Consider the following 16016-nt stretch of genomic DNA (forward strand, 5'->3'; position numbering starts at 1 on the left):
TGGTTATGTTCTTTAGGATCCTGACATTATGAACAGATGCAAAGCAAACAGATTGTTTCTCATCCTGATATGACTTGTGTTTTAATAAAGAGGAATTCTGGTCCCTGGTCCATTTGGGTGATTAAAAAACCAACAGAATCAGCTATTGTTTAAATTGTTCTTTATTTAACTTCAGAATTTGTGTCTGTCTATATCCTGTAGATCGGTGCATCCCTAGTTTAGATTTTCTACCACTCATAAATGTCTTCTTATTACCTCTTCATAACCTGACTCACTGCATACTTCACTGTCAACGCACGCAAAGAGGAAATCTAAATGACTCCAAACCCTCTCCTCCTATTTTCAGGCCTCCTTTCTAATGTTTGTGTCACTAAGAGAATCTATCCTGAACCACATTCACCGGAACACAAAACGACCGCACACTCATGACTGCTCTTCCTGTTAATAACAGCCTGCATGTGTGTGTGTGTGTTTGTGTGTTTATGTGTGGGTGCGTGTGTGTGTGTGTGTGTGTGTGTGTGTGTGTGTGTGTGTGTGTGTGTGTGTGTGTGTGTGTGTGTGTGTGTGTGTGTGTGAGGGAATGACAGAAAGCATGCCTCCAACATACACACATGCCAGAATAACAAGTCAGAGGAAATGTGGCAAGGAGCATGACCCACTCCAACCACAAGCACACATCTGGACACGTTTAACACGAGCACGCGATCTGACAAGCACACACACACACACACACACACACACACACACACACACACACACACACATCAGCAAACAGCTCACGGAGGATGTAGTAATGTTGTGCTCCATATAAACCGAGTAACATAAGGCAGCAGGGTCATTCCTGGCATTTGGATAATTGAACTAAGTAAAAGGTGTTTACAGTACGAGGCAATGTGACGCCGAGTCTGAGTTTTATGAGATCAGAGTGGTTCGGCTCAGTTCATCTCCTCCTTCATGTTTAGCTCCAGTTAGCCCCATGGAAAGTTTGACATCCTGGCATCATGGACACACACATGTACGGGATTATGTTTGTGTTTCGATTCTGAGTGCAGCATGATCCGACGCACTCACACAGATCATGATTTAAAGAAATCATGATCGAACATAAAGCTTGAACACCTGACTCTGGGCTCCTTCACCTTCCAACACAGGAAGTAGACTCAACATTGGGTGGATTGTTGGTATTTTGTACATCTCTGTGCTAGTTTTTCAGGTCTTTGTTGTCTTTTGCTTCTCTGTGGTCTTTTCTGTGTCTTTAAATTGTGTTTTGTTTTCTCTCTGTGTCCTTTCAGGGTCATTTTAAATATATTGATAGTTGTGATGTGGCTCGTCCTTGGGATTGAGGATCCTTTTGGTTATCTTGAATCCCCATGAGGCTGTTTTGTCTTCTTAGAGTCATTTTTTGTGTCTTTGTGGATATTTTTGTGTGTCTTTTAGGGATTGTTTTCAGTGTATTTGTGGCCGTTCTGTGTGTCTTTCAGGTCAAATTGTATACCTTTGCAATTATATTACATTCCTTGTAGCTCTTTGTGCTCTGTTTTCATTTCTTTGATGGTATTTTGTGTCTTTACATCTCGTTGGTGTCTGTAGTCATTTAAAACCTCTTTGTGGTTGCTTTGTATCCATTTGTAGTTTTTTGAATATCTTTGTTGGTTTGTGTCTCTTTGTAATTGATTAGCTTATCTTGTCTTTCAGTGTCTTGGTGTTCTGTGCGCCTTTTGTGGTCATTTTGCATCTTTGCAGTTACTTTTGAGTCTTCTTGTAGTTCTTTGTTGTCATTTTCATTTACGTTGTAGTTTTCTGTGGCTCTCTAAACATTTTGTGTCTCACTGTGGCCATTGAGTGCATCTTTCTGGTTGTTTGAGTCACTTTGTGTTGAATTTATGAATATTTATGGACTTTAGTTTCTCTCAGTTTTGAGAGTGTATGTTTATAACTGTTTTGTGTTTCCTTGCAGCAATGTGCATCTCTTTTAGGACTCTTTTGCATCACTTTATAGTTGTTTTGTGTCTCTTTGTAGTTCTGTGTCTTTTAGTAGTTCTTCTGTGTCCCATTGTAGTTGTTCTATGTTTCATTGTAGTTGTTGTGTCTCATTGTAGATGCTTTGTGTCTCTTTGTAGTTGTTTTATGTCTAACTATATTTGTTTTGCATCACTTTATAGTTCTGTCTCTTTGTAGTTGTTCTATGTCTCATTGTAGTTGTTTTGTCTCATAGTTGCGTTGTGTCTCATTGTAGTTGTTTTGCATCTCATTGTATTTGCTTTGTGTCTCATTGTAGTTGTGCTGTGTCTCATTGTAGTTGTTTTGCATCTCTTTGTAGTTGCTTTGTGTCTCATTGTAGTTTTTCTGTGTCTCATTGTAGTTGTTGTCTCATTGTAGTTGCTTTGTGTCTCATTGTAGTTTTTCTGTGTCTCATTGTAGTTGTTGTCTCATTGTAGTTGCTTTGTGTCTCATTGTAGTTGTTCTGTGTCTCATTGTAGTTGGTTAATGTCTCATTGTAGTTGTTTTGTGTCTCATTGTAGTTGTTTTGTCTCTTTGTAGTAAGTTTGTGTCTCACTGTAGTTGTTTAATGTCTCATTATAGTTGTTTTTTGTCTCTTTGTAGTTGCTTTTGTCTACTTGTGGTCCTCTGAGTATTTATTTGCTTCTCTTTTTATCTGCTGTGCCTCTTTGAGGTTGTTAGGTGTTGTTTATTTGACTTTACAACAACAGTAAATGACATCAGTCTCTAAAACAGCCAATCAGAAATCACTCCAATTGAGCAACGATCTGCAGTTCCAGATCACAAGAGGCCATCGAGGGCAAACGAACCATGCTGTGTCAGAAAGCTATTACTGTGAACATCTGTGGATGACACAAAACACTTGAGAGATTTATTGAGCGTAAAAGTGATTTTGGTTTGCTCATAATAAATTTTTTTCTCATGCAACGATAATTTCAACACAAAACACATCTTTTTGTGGGTGTAAAGAGCACAAAATGTCCCATCTCTGCTCTGAACTGACACACAATATGATGCAATTCATTTGAAGGCAGGGGATTAAAATACAAGCTCATGCTCAAGCGGCGCCATAAAGAGTTCTGAGGAGCCCGCGACTACACTCAAGGTCCAGAAAACACAGAAAGGTTTTCACAGGACAATTACAACACTTAACTTTCTGTGATTTCAGATTCTATATTTACCTCAAAGGACTAAAATACCTTGTCATATTTTCAATCAATATTAAAGTGTGCGACATTATTTGAGGGGAGCTGGTTGGCCAACTCTTTTAATTTAAAGGAGCACAGTTTAACTAGGCGTAACATTTCTACTTAACCTGTTCAATTTTTATAGTTTTAGTACTTTATAGTATTATTTTGAAAAGATGGAACCTGGGAGGAATAAAGGTCATAACCTCCAACCCACTACAATTATAAACACCCACAATTTTGTTAATCTGCTAATCTTAAAGGACAATGAAATCAGAGTATAAATCGTGTCTGTGTCTGGAGATCTCTCAAAGGGAAAACAACTTTAAACTGTCTTCCTGTGTGATGGTTTGTTTTAAATTCAACAGTTCCTGTGCAGCTCTATCAAGTCATCCATCATGTCTGTTTCGCCCTAGGTCGTTTACACTCCTACTATCTAAGTGTTGACATTTGTGAGTCACTGTTCTCGATCAATTCCTCTAAATTTACACAACCAACCTCCACCCCTCACGAGCTGCATGGACTAAAGCTGTTAAAGTGTTGCCGCCTGCCTGCTTCATTTGGCTATGTATCCCAGCATGCTTTGATAAGCGAAGCAGGCGCTTGGAATTCACAATGACTGGGTGCGAGCTTCCAATAGCGTCAGGTTGAGCGCGGTTAGGATGGAGCCCACTTTTTGGAAGACTGAATAAAAAGCAAATATGTTATGGAAGGATTTGTTTCTTTTGTTGCTAGATTAACTTTGGATATTACATTGACAAAACTTCAAACAGAATTAGTCTCAGACAGAAAAAGGTATCAATATTATTATTGAAATAACCGTCAATTAACACAGCTGCACCCATTACATCGCCACCCCTTAGCTATCTGCTGTTTCCTGAAGCACACTCATTACAGTAGTGTCATCATTTCAATTCAAACAGCATATTTTGCCTTCAGCCAACAAGACTGCAGCAGTGTACCTGACTCTTCCCTGATCTCTCAGACTGAAAGCTTTCTGCTTCACTTGAATATGCAGGCTCTTTTTCTTCTACCTGTATGTTCATCAAAACAAAACTTCATTTTCCGCCTGCAGATGCAGCGACTCTGTTTTTGAAACAACTTTGTGCACAGTGAGTCACCTTGAAGTAACACCAGAAACCACAAACGAGAGATACCGCTAAAGGGAAAGATCAGCAGTCTCACACAAAAGCTGCCGCAGACCACTATCTCTCAATGTGTGTTTGTGTTAGCAACTGATGTATTGTTGTTTGTTCAATTGTTTGCTGTTGTAATGAACATTGCATTTTGTAAATGGCACAGAGCACAACAACGTATTAACACTCCAAGCAGTGCTGCTAGAGGAATATCAGCAGGCTGCAGCGCTGCAACACTTTTTGTGGGTGTAAAGAGCACAAAATGTCCCATCTCTGCTCTGAACTGACACACGATATGATGCAATTCATTCGAAGGCAGGGGATTAAAATACAAACTCATGCTCAAGCGGTGCCATAAAGAGTTCTGAGGAGCCCGCGACTACACTCAAGGTCCAGAAAACACAGAAAGGTTTTCACAGGACAATTACAACACTTAACTTTCTATGATTTCAGATTCTATATTTACCTCAAAGGACTAAAATACCTTGTCATATTTTCAATCAATATTAAAGTGTGCGACATTATTTGAGGGGAGCTGGTTGGCCAACTCTTTTAATTTAAAGGAGCACAGTTTAACTAGGCGTAACATTTCTACTTAACCTGTTCAATTTTTATAGTTTTAGTACTTTATAGTATTATTTTGAAAAGATGGAACCTGGGAGGAATAAAGGTCATAACCTCCAACCCACTACAATTATAACCACCCACAATTTTGTTAATCTGCTAATCTTAAAGGACAATGAAATCAGAGTATAAATCGTGTCTGTGTCTGGAGATCTCTCAAAGGGAAAACAACTTTAAACTGTCTTCCTGTGTGATGGTTTGTTTTAAATTCAACAGTTCCTGTGCAGCTCTATCAAGTCATCCATCATGTCTGTTTCGCCCTAGGTCGTTTATACTCCTACTATCTAAGTGTTGACCTTTGTGAGTCACTGTTCTCGATCAATTCCTCTAAATTTACACAACCAACCTCCACCCCTCACGAGCTGCATGGACTAAAGCTGTTAAAGTGTTGCCGCCTGCCTGCTTCATTTGGCTATGTATCCCAGCATGCTTTGATAAGCGAAGCAGGCGCTTGGAATTCACAATGACTGGGTGCGAGCTTCCAATAGCGTCAGGTTGAGCGCGGTTAGGATGGAGCCCACTTTTTGGATGACTGAATAAAAAGCAAATATGTTATGGAAGGATTTGCTTCTGTTGTTGCTAGATTAACTTTGGATATTACATTGACAAAACTTCAAACAGAATTAGTCTCAGACAGAAAAAGGTATCAATATTATTATTGAAATAACCGTCAATTAACACAGCTGCACCCATTACATCGCCACCACTTAGCTATCTGCTGTTTCCTGAAGCACACTCATTACAGTAGTGTCATCATTTCAATTCAAACAGCATATTTTGCCTTCAGCCAATAAGACTGCAGCAGTGTACCTGACTCTTCCCTGATCTCTCAGACTGAAAGCTTTCTGCTTCACTTGAATATGCAGGCTCTTTTTCTTCTATCTGAATGTTCATCAAAACAAAACTTCCTTTTCCGCCTGAAGATGCAGCGACTCTGTTTTTGAAACAACTTTGTGCACAGTGAGTCACCTTGAAGTAACACCAGAAACCACAAACGAGAGATACCGCTAAAGTGACAGGTCAGCAGTCTCACACAAAAGCTGCTGCAGACCACTATCTCTCAATGTGTGTGTTTGTGTTAGCAACGGATGTAGTGTTGTTTGTTCAATTGTTTGCTGTTGTAATGAACATTGCATTTTGTAAATGGCACAGAGCACAACAACGTATTAACACTCCAAGCAGTGCTGCTAGAGGAATATCAGCAGGCTGCAGCGCTGCAACACTGCATAACGTTGATTAGGACTTTAAGTCGTGGTTTTATAAACAACAAAGAGTTACTAGCGTCTAAAAAGCAGAAGCACATTTATTCTTGTTTTGGGTCAGAGCAGCAAATCAAAGCATGACAGACAAAAGGTTAACAGGTTAAAGTATGGCTTTAGTAAACACAAGCAGTCACTTACAAACAATAAATCCCCACGTTTGCATCTAATGACAGTCTATTTCACACTGATAAGAATCAGATGCAGTCCTGTATTATATGCAAAGCTTATCATCTTAATTTTGACGATTTCAAGGGAAAGAAATGTTTTGCAGTTCAAACTGAATTTTAAGTAGATCCCATGTCCCTTGCATTTAAAATGTTTTGTATCCTGAGGCTCAAAAGATGCTGCCCACTACTGAAAGTTAGGTACTCACTGGGCACAAGAACCTCAACTCAACATCTAAAAAATTAAAAAACAATATAAGATTAAAAAAATGAAAATAAGCTCAGGATGATGTCCTCTCTGACTAAAACAAAGTCCTGACACAACACTGATATATCACTCAAAGCTTCTAATCCATACACTGGCAGTTAAGCAGAAACCTTAGCTTTTATTCGTTTGGTTTTTCAAGTCCATCTGAAAAGTCCACCTAACTACGCAAAAATGAGCATCTATGTTTTTGCTCTGTTTTTGGTCTCCGCCAGCTTTAAGTGAAACATATTTGGTTTTGTAGCTGCTACATGAACTAAACTAAAATGCTACGCTGTGTTTCAGCTTGTGGACTCTTGTGAGAGCTGTGTGAGTGACCGGCTCTACAGTTCATCAGTGAGTAGAAGAAGACCTGCTCGTGTGCAGGGAGGTTATGTTGATGTTTTTTTGGAAGGTGAAGGCGGCACCTGGATGATTTTAACTTCTTCTATGAATCAGATCTAACTTTTCATAAACAGTCATTTTCAAATGGGAGTGAAAACCAAAACTTAAAACTATAGTGCTGAGTTTGAAAGTAACTGGAAGTTGCCAAGTCATGGCTGTGTAAGTGGTGTGTGATAATGGTGCTTTATGTTTCTGTCTCAGTGTGGTTGCAGGGTTTCTCTTTAAGAGTCCTTAGTGCGAGTGGTTGTTTTGTTTGTGATTGCTGTCTTCGACTCCGGTGCTCTCGGACAGTACCTCGTGCTCCATGGTGTTAAAGTGAACTCCAGAGCTTCCCGTTTTGTCACCGCCACGCTTGAACAGGCAGCAAAGAATCTCTTTGAAGGTCCTCCTCATGTCTTTGTCCCTGAACGAGTAGATGATGGGGTTGACGAAGGAGTTGCACTCGGCAAGCACCAGGCAGTACTTCTCGAAGCGCAGCACCTCACACCGATCGCAGCCCAGACCGTCGAGCAGCAGCACCACCAGACCGGGCGTCCAGCAGAGGACAAAACAGCCTGTCAGAGGGGAGGATGGAGGGGGAGATGAAGGGTACTTCAGGTCATTAAGGATAGTTGTGATAACACTAAAAATCAACAAGAGGCGTCTCAGATAAAAGAGGAGGAAAGAGAATGAACAGACAGAGTTGTGAAGAATGTGACGAAGAAGACGAAGACGAAGACGAAGACAAAGACGAAGACGAAGGAGGTAGCTAAGGGAGAAAGGGAATGTACTGTAAATTCCTTTCTGGACAATGTGCGCACGCACACACACACACACACACACACACACACACACACACAGATACATAACATGTCGGCGTGTGGACTGGGTTTAGTCTGTATGATCAGATTTCGTTATCATAATAGTCGATTAGGCAGCTCAGGAATTCATTCTGTGCACTCACTCGCAGCATGCTCAGCGCTGATATATGCACATGCACGAGCTACAGGCGGAAATGTGAAAACGATGTGGTAACACTAACACACACAAAATGTGTAATGCATTCCTAAGCCCCTGAGCACAACCCTAAGAGTCACAGCTACATGCCTAACCTCACATTATGATCTCAATACAAGTCTTAACCCTCTTAAAGGAATTTGACAAGATGAGGTAAAGCTAAAGTGTTGTTATTTTACCAAAAAAAAAAAAGGTCACACAGTCAAGGTCAAAACCTTTCCTCACAAACATAGAACAACGGCATCACACGCTCTTGGTGGTGTCACGTGAGCAGGAGAGGAGCTGTTTTCTGTCACAGAAACTGAACTATGCAGCTCCCTGTCAGGGCATGCTCAGGGTTTTCCTCACCCTCCTCACATGCCAGAGGTGCTGAATCCCGGCTGCTGGGCGACGAGAGAAAGACGAGTAACATTTTGAAAACTTTGAGGAATTTAATCGAAAGTTCAAAAAAAGCAAGAGAAGGAGCTGGGGAGGCTGGGAAAGAGAGCAGGGGAGTGAGAAAGATCAGCAGAAAACAAGGAGAAATCAGGCAGGAGAAGGAGTGATATGTTGGGGGAGTAAAGTCTGGTTTAACAAGTAAAGACATGCTGAGAGAAGAGGCTGCATGCCTGTGTGTGTGCGTGTGTGTGTGCGTGTGTGTGTGTGTGTGTGTGTGTGTGTGTGTGTGTGTGTGTGTGTGTGTGTGTGTGTGTGTGTGTGTGTGTGTGTGTGTGTGTGTGTGTGTGTGTGCAGTCAGCAGTGTTTGATGTTTTATAATGTGTAGAGTCAAGTGAGCATTTCCCTGAAAACTACTTGTCTCTTCAGTTCAATGTGCAGAAATCAAACACCGTCCGGTCTTTAAATATGAAGCTCATTCGAAAAAGTTAAAAACTGCAGTTAATCGAGCGTCCGCTTGAGACTGGCTGAAGAGGCACCAGAAACCACATACACACCCGTTCAAAAAAGACGGCCCTTACAGCAGAAATAAACATGTTTACAGCCTGGTTCAGAAAATTATTTTGGTCTGAATAGCTTATGTTTCTATCAGCACACATGACCCGGGGGGTACATTTATCAATAACTCTGTATCTTTAATTATATTTAACTTACACATTTTGTATAATTAAGGGCATTACTGACTTGATTGACAGGTGGGCACACTGTAGCTGTTTAGTGAGGAAGCTGAAGGCTTGCCTCATCTCCACCTCTTTGCCTCATGCAACGTCGACCAAAAGCTAGTTTTAGTCAGCATTTCCAATATGGCAACCACCGACGATAGGCTTCAAAACCTAGCTCCAGAAACAAATGGGTGACGTCACAGAGACTAATACTACCTACTAATGTAGTAGGCAGTAGGTGTTGCCTTCTACATACTGCGTTTGAATTTAGTATGTAGTATGACTGTTCTGTTCGATCTGTGTTGCAGTACGCTGGGCCAAGTGTCACTGGATTTCCAGTTTTGGAAAGCGGAAGAAAAAAACGGCCAAGCTGATAGAGAAACTGCTTCTTTAACATCACATATGATTTATAAAATCAGGAAGTGGTTTATATGGAAATTAATAACTTTCACAGCACCTAAAAACGGAGTTCCTCCAGTCAAAAAAAGAAGAGAAAAGAAAAAGCGGAACTAGCGCTGTGCATTGTGGGAAACAGTACATGAGGCAGACTGGTCCGATGCGTACTGGGAAATGTTCCCGAATCAGTAGACATCTGGGGAGTTTTGGCATACTGCAGATTTTGCCCTTGTTCACATACTACTTACTACATACTGAATTTTGGCCAAATCAGTACGTACTGCTAGTTTAGTAGGCGGTTTCAAAAACAGCATAAGTCCAAAGCAGAGGCGCCAGTTGACCTTGTGGTTTCAGCGTGCACCCCATGTACAAGGGCTACAGTCAATGCACAGAGGTCGTTGGTCGACTCCCGGCCTCATCCCTGTGCTGCATGTCATCCCCCTCTCTCTACTCCTGCATTTCCTGCCTCTCTTCAACTGTCCTATCTGAACATGGTCCTACAATATGTGTTCTGTGTCAAAGTTAGACCGACCCTTTAGAACATCCCAAGAGGAGTACCTGAGTTTTGATCATCACAAATCAGCACACTTCTCAGGAAGCAGATTAGCCGAGGTTTTGGGATTTAGGATGCTGTTTTTCTCTGTTTAAGCCTGATTATCACTTTTTTTTTTACTTCAAATACTTTGTCAATGAGACATGCCTTCATTTGTTCTTTACAATAGCTCTCCTGTTCTGTTGTTTACTGTTCTGAGCCCTCATTACATCCAGCTCAGCTCAGTCCTGGACCCTGTGGAGGTGGTGGCTGACAGGAGAATTATGGCCAATCTGTCATCTTTGATGAACATTAGAGGCATTCTATCTATCTATCTATCTATCTATCTATCTATCTATCTATCTATCTATCTATCTATCTATCTATCTATGTCCTAAACAAGCTATTCACTTAGAAGCAAACAATCAAACATTTGTGTCCTCTCTCTGTTGTTACACCTTGCTTAAAACTACAGGGTGTAACAAAAACTCTCGAGACTAAACCTGCACCAGTTAGTCAACAAAGAGAAAGTAAAATATTCAATGTTTTGATAAAGGATAAGAAATATTAAGGTCTAAGCAAACATTTACTTGATCCATCGTCTGAAATGTTGGAAGTTTCTGCTTTTCTTTGTCAGTTATGACAGAAAATGAAGAGTCATTGTGTTGCAGGCTTTGGTGGGACAAAGAAGCTACAGTATTGGAAGACAATACTCTGCACTTGGTAAGTTGTGACATGCACTAGAGAACAAACAGTAGAGTGATAAATCATGAAACAAATCAGCAGGTGATGAAATTGAACATCAGTTGCTGCCCTGAGCTCTATTTTCTATGTAATGAAAGGATCTAGATAAAAGTTATTTAAAGATCTGATACAGACATGATTTGGATATTTATAGTGTCTGGTAGGATTCTACTGTGTGCTCCTCCTTACCCAGGATCATTGAGACGGTCTTCATCAGGTTGAGCACCGTCTCTCTGTGTCTCATCTGGGAGGTGTGCTGTGACATCTGCTTGCTCTTCCGCCTGACGTAGAGGAAGATGCGGGTGTAGACGGCCACCATGATAGAGAAAGTCAGCAAGTTGAGAAGGGCCCAGAACACCAGGTAGCTGCGGCTGTACATGGGCGCCATGGTGGAGCAGCCATCCAGGTCGCACAGGCAGTGCCAGCCCATGGTGGGGATCAGACCCAGGATGATTGCCACCAGCCAGATGAAGACCATGATGACAAAGACCCGCCGCGTGCTCATCTTACTGTGCAGCTGCATGTTGAAGATGGTTTGGTGACGCTCCACGGCCACAGCCAGTAGGTTTAAGACCGAAGCGGTCAGGCTGGTGTCGATCAGACCCTGACGCACAAACCACTGGTACTTGGACAGCTTGATGGTCCAGGGACCGGTGTGAAACATCAAGTGCAAGTAGGAGACACCTGGAGGAGAAAAACAAGAGTTAAAAAAATACTTTAAAAGAGCCACAACCTGTCTGCATGGTGGCTAACTCTGTAGATTTGAGTTGAATATCCTGGAGCTCTTTTAACCCAGGGTGTTCAAACTGCTATACAAACTAGCTGCAACTAAACTGAGCATGTGCAAAGTGAATCAGGTGATTCCTAGCTTGTTCCTGATTGGAGCAAGTGCAAGTGTTACAACTGTCCCCGGTCTCCCTACTAATAATTGGCATAACAATTTATTTCGGTGTTTCGGTTTTTGGTTTTCGGCTTTGGTTTCCTCGTTTTTTGTCTTCGGTTCTGACAAATAATTTTCATTTCGGTGCATCCCTAATTCTTACCTCTAATCATCTACTGTGTTTACAATGTCACCAACTTTAATATAGAATAGACATTTAAATGTCCCATTCAGCCCAGCTGCTGTAGAAAATAAACAGTGACAGTTTCAAAAGTCTTGATTACTTAGAAAGATAAGTTGTTTAAGATAGGGGTCTGTGGGGTGTGCTATACTCGTCAATAGCAACACAGTAACTTGATTTAAAAGTACTGGAGATATCAGCTATTAAAATGACACCTAGCTTTCTGTTCGTCTGTAATATTTATGATGTAGAAGCTGGATAAACAAAACATTAGTACCTGAGAAGAGGTCTGCCAAAGCCAGGTTCCCAAGCAGGTAGTAGATGGGAAAGTGAAAGCGTCTGTTTTTCAAGATGGCGCCTATGACCAGAAGGTTGGAGAAGATGACGATGAAGCACACCGACATGCCAAGACTGACGATCACATAGTCACGTGTCCTCCAGATTTCGCTGATGTTCTTCCCGCTCTTGTGGTAGAAAAACTTGACACTCCGGTTGTAGTAGCATCCCTCGGTGTCGTCAGTCAGGGTATCCATGTTGAGATGTCGAGTGGATGTGGGATCGGAGAAGAGTTAGAGAGGAAGGAGGAGAGAGTGCCGTTGAAAATGTGAGCAAAGATGAAGGTTTAGGGCGCCATTCAGACTCGCCCACCCTGGTTGGTTTGAGATCAGCATGCCATCAGCTGGACGAGGGAGGACTGGAGGGATCCAGTTTGAAGGTCTGGAGCGGTGGATCTACTTCTTCAATCTGTGGGAAAAAAAACCCACAAGTTTAGGTCACAAAACACAAACACTATGCATGTTGTTGTCTAAATCAGTGCTGATGCTAAATGAAAATACACTCCAGACCGGTGCCATGGGAGTTGAAACATCTGGAAGAGTTCTGTAATGAGACAATTAAATCATGGTTTGGATGTTGTGAGTTGTTGAAAGTTAACGGGTTGTATTAAACGGGTCCATAACAGCATCTTGCCATGTGGTATGTTGGCGATCTGTCCAAGGTGTACCCTGCCTTGCGCCCTATGACAGTTGGGATGGACTCCAGCCCCCTGCGACCCTGAACGGGATTAGGGGTCAAGATAAAGGATCAACCATAGAATGTATAAATAATGGACGTAGTATCTGTGACGTCACCCATCTGTTTCTGAATCGCTATTTTGAGGCCAATCATCAGCAGGAGCCATATTGGAAATGCTGAACTCAACCTAACTGCTGTCGAGCGATTGTGAGGTAAAGAGGCGGGCTTTGAGCCTCCTAGCCAACAGCTACAGTGTTCCCGCCTGTCAGTCAAGTCAGCTGTGCCTCTCATTGGAAAACTTGCAATCTCAATATCTTCGAAATTGCTGCATTATAAAATAATTCAACCCCTGTACAGTGTGTGCCGATCCAGAAAATTAGCTATCCAGACTACACTAAATTTTTGTACCAGGCTGTAAACATGTTTATTTCTGCTGTAAAGATCTGCTTCTTTGAATGGGTGTGTATGTGGTTTCCGGTACATCCGGAGCCAGCCTCAAGTGGACACTCGATGAACTGCAGTTTTTAACACTTCCGCATTGGCTTCACTTCTCGCGATTTGTGATCAACTCCCGTGGCTTCAACTACTACTCTCTCTCTCTTCATCTCCCTCTATCCCGCTTTCAACCCCAGCTTCGTCTCAGCAGATGTGTGTCTAACATGAGTCTGGTCCTGTGCGAAGTTTCTGCCTGTAAAAGGAAGTTTGTCCTTTCCACTGTAACTCGCTAAATGCTGCAAAGTGCTCTGCTCATGGTGGATTAAGATGAGATCAGACTGAGTCCTGTTTGTAAGATGGAACTGGATCTTATCCTGTCTTGATGTTGGGTCTTTGTTAATAATAGAACAGAGTACGGTCTGGACCTGCTCTGTTCGGAAAGAGTCTTCAGATAACGTTTGTTGTAATCTTTCTAAATAAAGATTGATTTCAATCTGACAGATTGATTGATAGTGGATGGGTAGATGAATGGTAAATGGTAAATGAACTTAGATAGCACTTTTCTAGTCTTTCTGACCACAAAAGCACTTACACTACTTGCCACATTCACCCATTCACACCACATTCACTCACTGATGGTAGAGGCTGCTATGTAGTGAGGGACCATCAGTATTAGCTAATCTCATTTGTTCACAATCACACACCTCTGAACAACAGAGGGAGCAATTTGGGGTTCAGTGGCTTGCCCAAGGACACTTCAGCATGTGACTACAGGAGCTGGGATCGAACGGCCAACCTTCCAAATGATAGACAACAGCCTCTACCCACTGAGCCACAGCTGCCCCATCTTATACTGTTCTCCCTGAATGGAGTAATCAGAACTGAAATCAAAGATGTTCTCATATCAGCTCATGTTTTTAAAAATCCAATCTTCATCAAAGTGTTGATATGCATCGACAACTACCAACCCATTAGCCTCTTTCACTTTGCAACCCCGCCTTCACCTTCTTCCCCTCATTCCACCTCTGCTATAAGCTCTGTCACCTGGCTTACGGGTAATTCATGACATTTAGTTTAGACTCAAAAATTAGGAAACAAGTAAACACCGTAAAAAGACAAATCATCCCCTCTAAGATTGAACTTCAAACAAAGCTCCTGCAGTAGAAGATGTGAATCAATGACCTAAACACAGACATATTTGTCTTTAACAACACAAAGAGGCCTCCATGAAACATGTGAGGGTAAGAATCCAGCCTTAGATTACTCTCACGGTGTTCTTTTCTGCACTGACTTCACATACCAAAAGTGTATTACGTCTCTACGCAAACGACAAAAAGCGTTTACTCACTGAAGCTGACGAATTAACGATGTTTAAACCAGAAAGTCTTGTTACGCTGCCCCAGCAGTTATTATCACATCACTACAGAGCTCAATGAGCAGCACCCACACAGGCTGACGACAAGTCACGACAGGAACAATGAGAGCTTCGTGACTGTGGCGCTGTAATTGAAACCAAACACAGCTCAGGGCAGAGCTCGGCCTTCCCTTCAACACAAACATCTAAAATGATGTCCACAACAAGGTGCTTTAATCCTCTGTTTACAGTAAGCGTGTGTGAGCTGTACGCTGCGTTTTGAGTCAACAACCCTCCCCACATGTATTCTCCACTTCACTGTTAAGTCAGCGCTGCACCGCGACTCAAACTGCTCTGAACTGTTGATTTCAAGTTGAACTCTGTCGACAATGGAAACAGCAGAGCGGCTCCCTACAGCAGAGACACACCTCACAATTACACAATCCAGCTATGTAACTCTATCTCAATCCAAACATGCAAAACACACACACACACACACGCACAGGGAGCCTCAGTGACCCACTCTCCAACCAAGGGTGTGCAGAGAGAGACGCCAAATCAGAAACAGAAAAATGTGCAGAGAGTGGGAACTTTCAGAGAGTGAAACGAGGGACGAGACACAGCAGCAAGAGAAGGGATTGGTTCGAGGAAATAAAACAGTGCAGCAGGGTGTAAAAAACAGAGGCTCAAATAGACGCGGTCTTGACTTGACTGAACAGGAACAGAACCATAAAGAGTTTCAGAGTTCGTGCACAGATACAGTGGGGCAAAAAACGTATTTAGTCAGCCACTGATTTGGCAAGTTCTCCCACTTAGAAACATGAGAGAGGTCTGTAATTTTCATCAGAGGTACACTTCAACTGAGAGACAAAATGAGAAAAAAAAATCCAGGAAATCACATTGTAGAATTTTTAAAGAATGTATTTGTAAATTATGGTGGAAAATAAGTATTTGGTCAATAACAAAAGTTCAACTCAATACTTTGTAACATAACCTTTGTTGGCAATGACAGAGGTGAAACGTTTCCTGTAAGTCTTCACCAGGTTTGCACACACTGTAGCTGGTATTTTGGCCCATTCCTCCATGCAGATCTCCTCTAGAGCAGTGATGTTTTGGGGCTGTCCCTGGGCAACACAGACTTTCAACTCCCTCCACAAAGTTTCTATGGGGTTGAGGTCTGGAGACTGGCTAGGCCACTCCAAGACCTTGAAATGCTTTTTACGGAGCCACTCCTTCGTTGCCCGAGCGGTGTGTTTGGGATCATTGTCATGCTGGAAGACCCAGCCACGTTCCATCTTCAATGCTCTCACTGATGGAAGGAGGTTTTGGCTTAAAATCTCACGATACATGGCCCCGTTCATTCT

At 42.0% G+C, this 16016-nt stretch overlaps 1 protein-coding gene across 1 annotated transcript in view; it reads right to left on the reverse strand.

Moving 5' to 3' along the window:
• Positions 1–16016, reverse strand: part of lpar2b (lysophosphatidic acid receptor 2b) — a 34785-nt gene that overhangs the window by 6757 nt on the left and 12012 nt on the right. The window contains exons 2-4 of the mRNA XM_034687703.1: positions 12127–12593; positions 10978–11472; positions 7318–7577 (exon numbers count right to left, since the gene is read on the reverse strand). Coding sequence (XP_034543594.1) covers positions 7318–7577; positions 10978–11472; positions 12127–12382 — 1011 coding nt within the window. The 5' untranslated portion in view covers positions 12383–12593. The remainder of the gene's footprint in view (positions 1–7317; positions 7578–10977; positions 11473–12126; positions 12594–16016) is intronic.

The sequence above is a fragment of the Notolabrus celidotus genome, chromosome 7 (assembly GCF_009762535.1).
Source record: "Notolabrus celidotus isolate fNotCel1 chromosome 7, fNotCel1.pri, whole genome shotgun sequence".
Classification (NCBI taxonomy): Eukaryota; Metazoa; Chordata; class Actinopteri; order Labriformes; family Labridae; genus Notolabrus; species Notolabrus celidotus.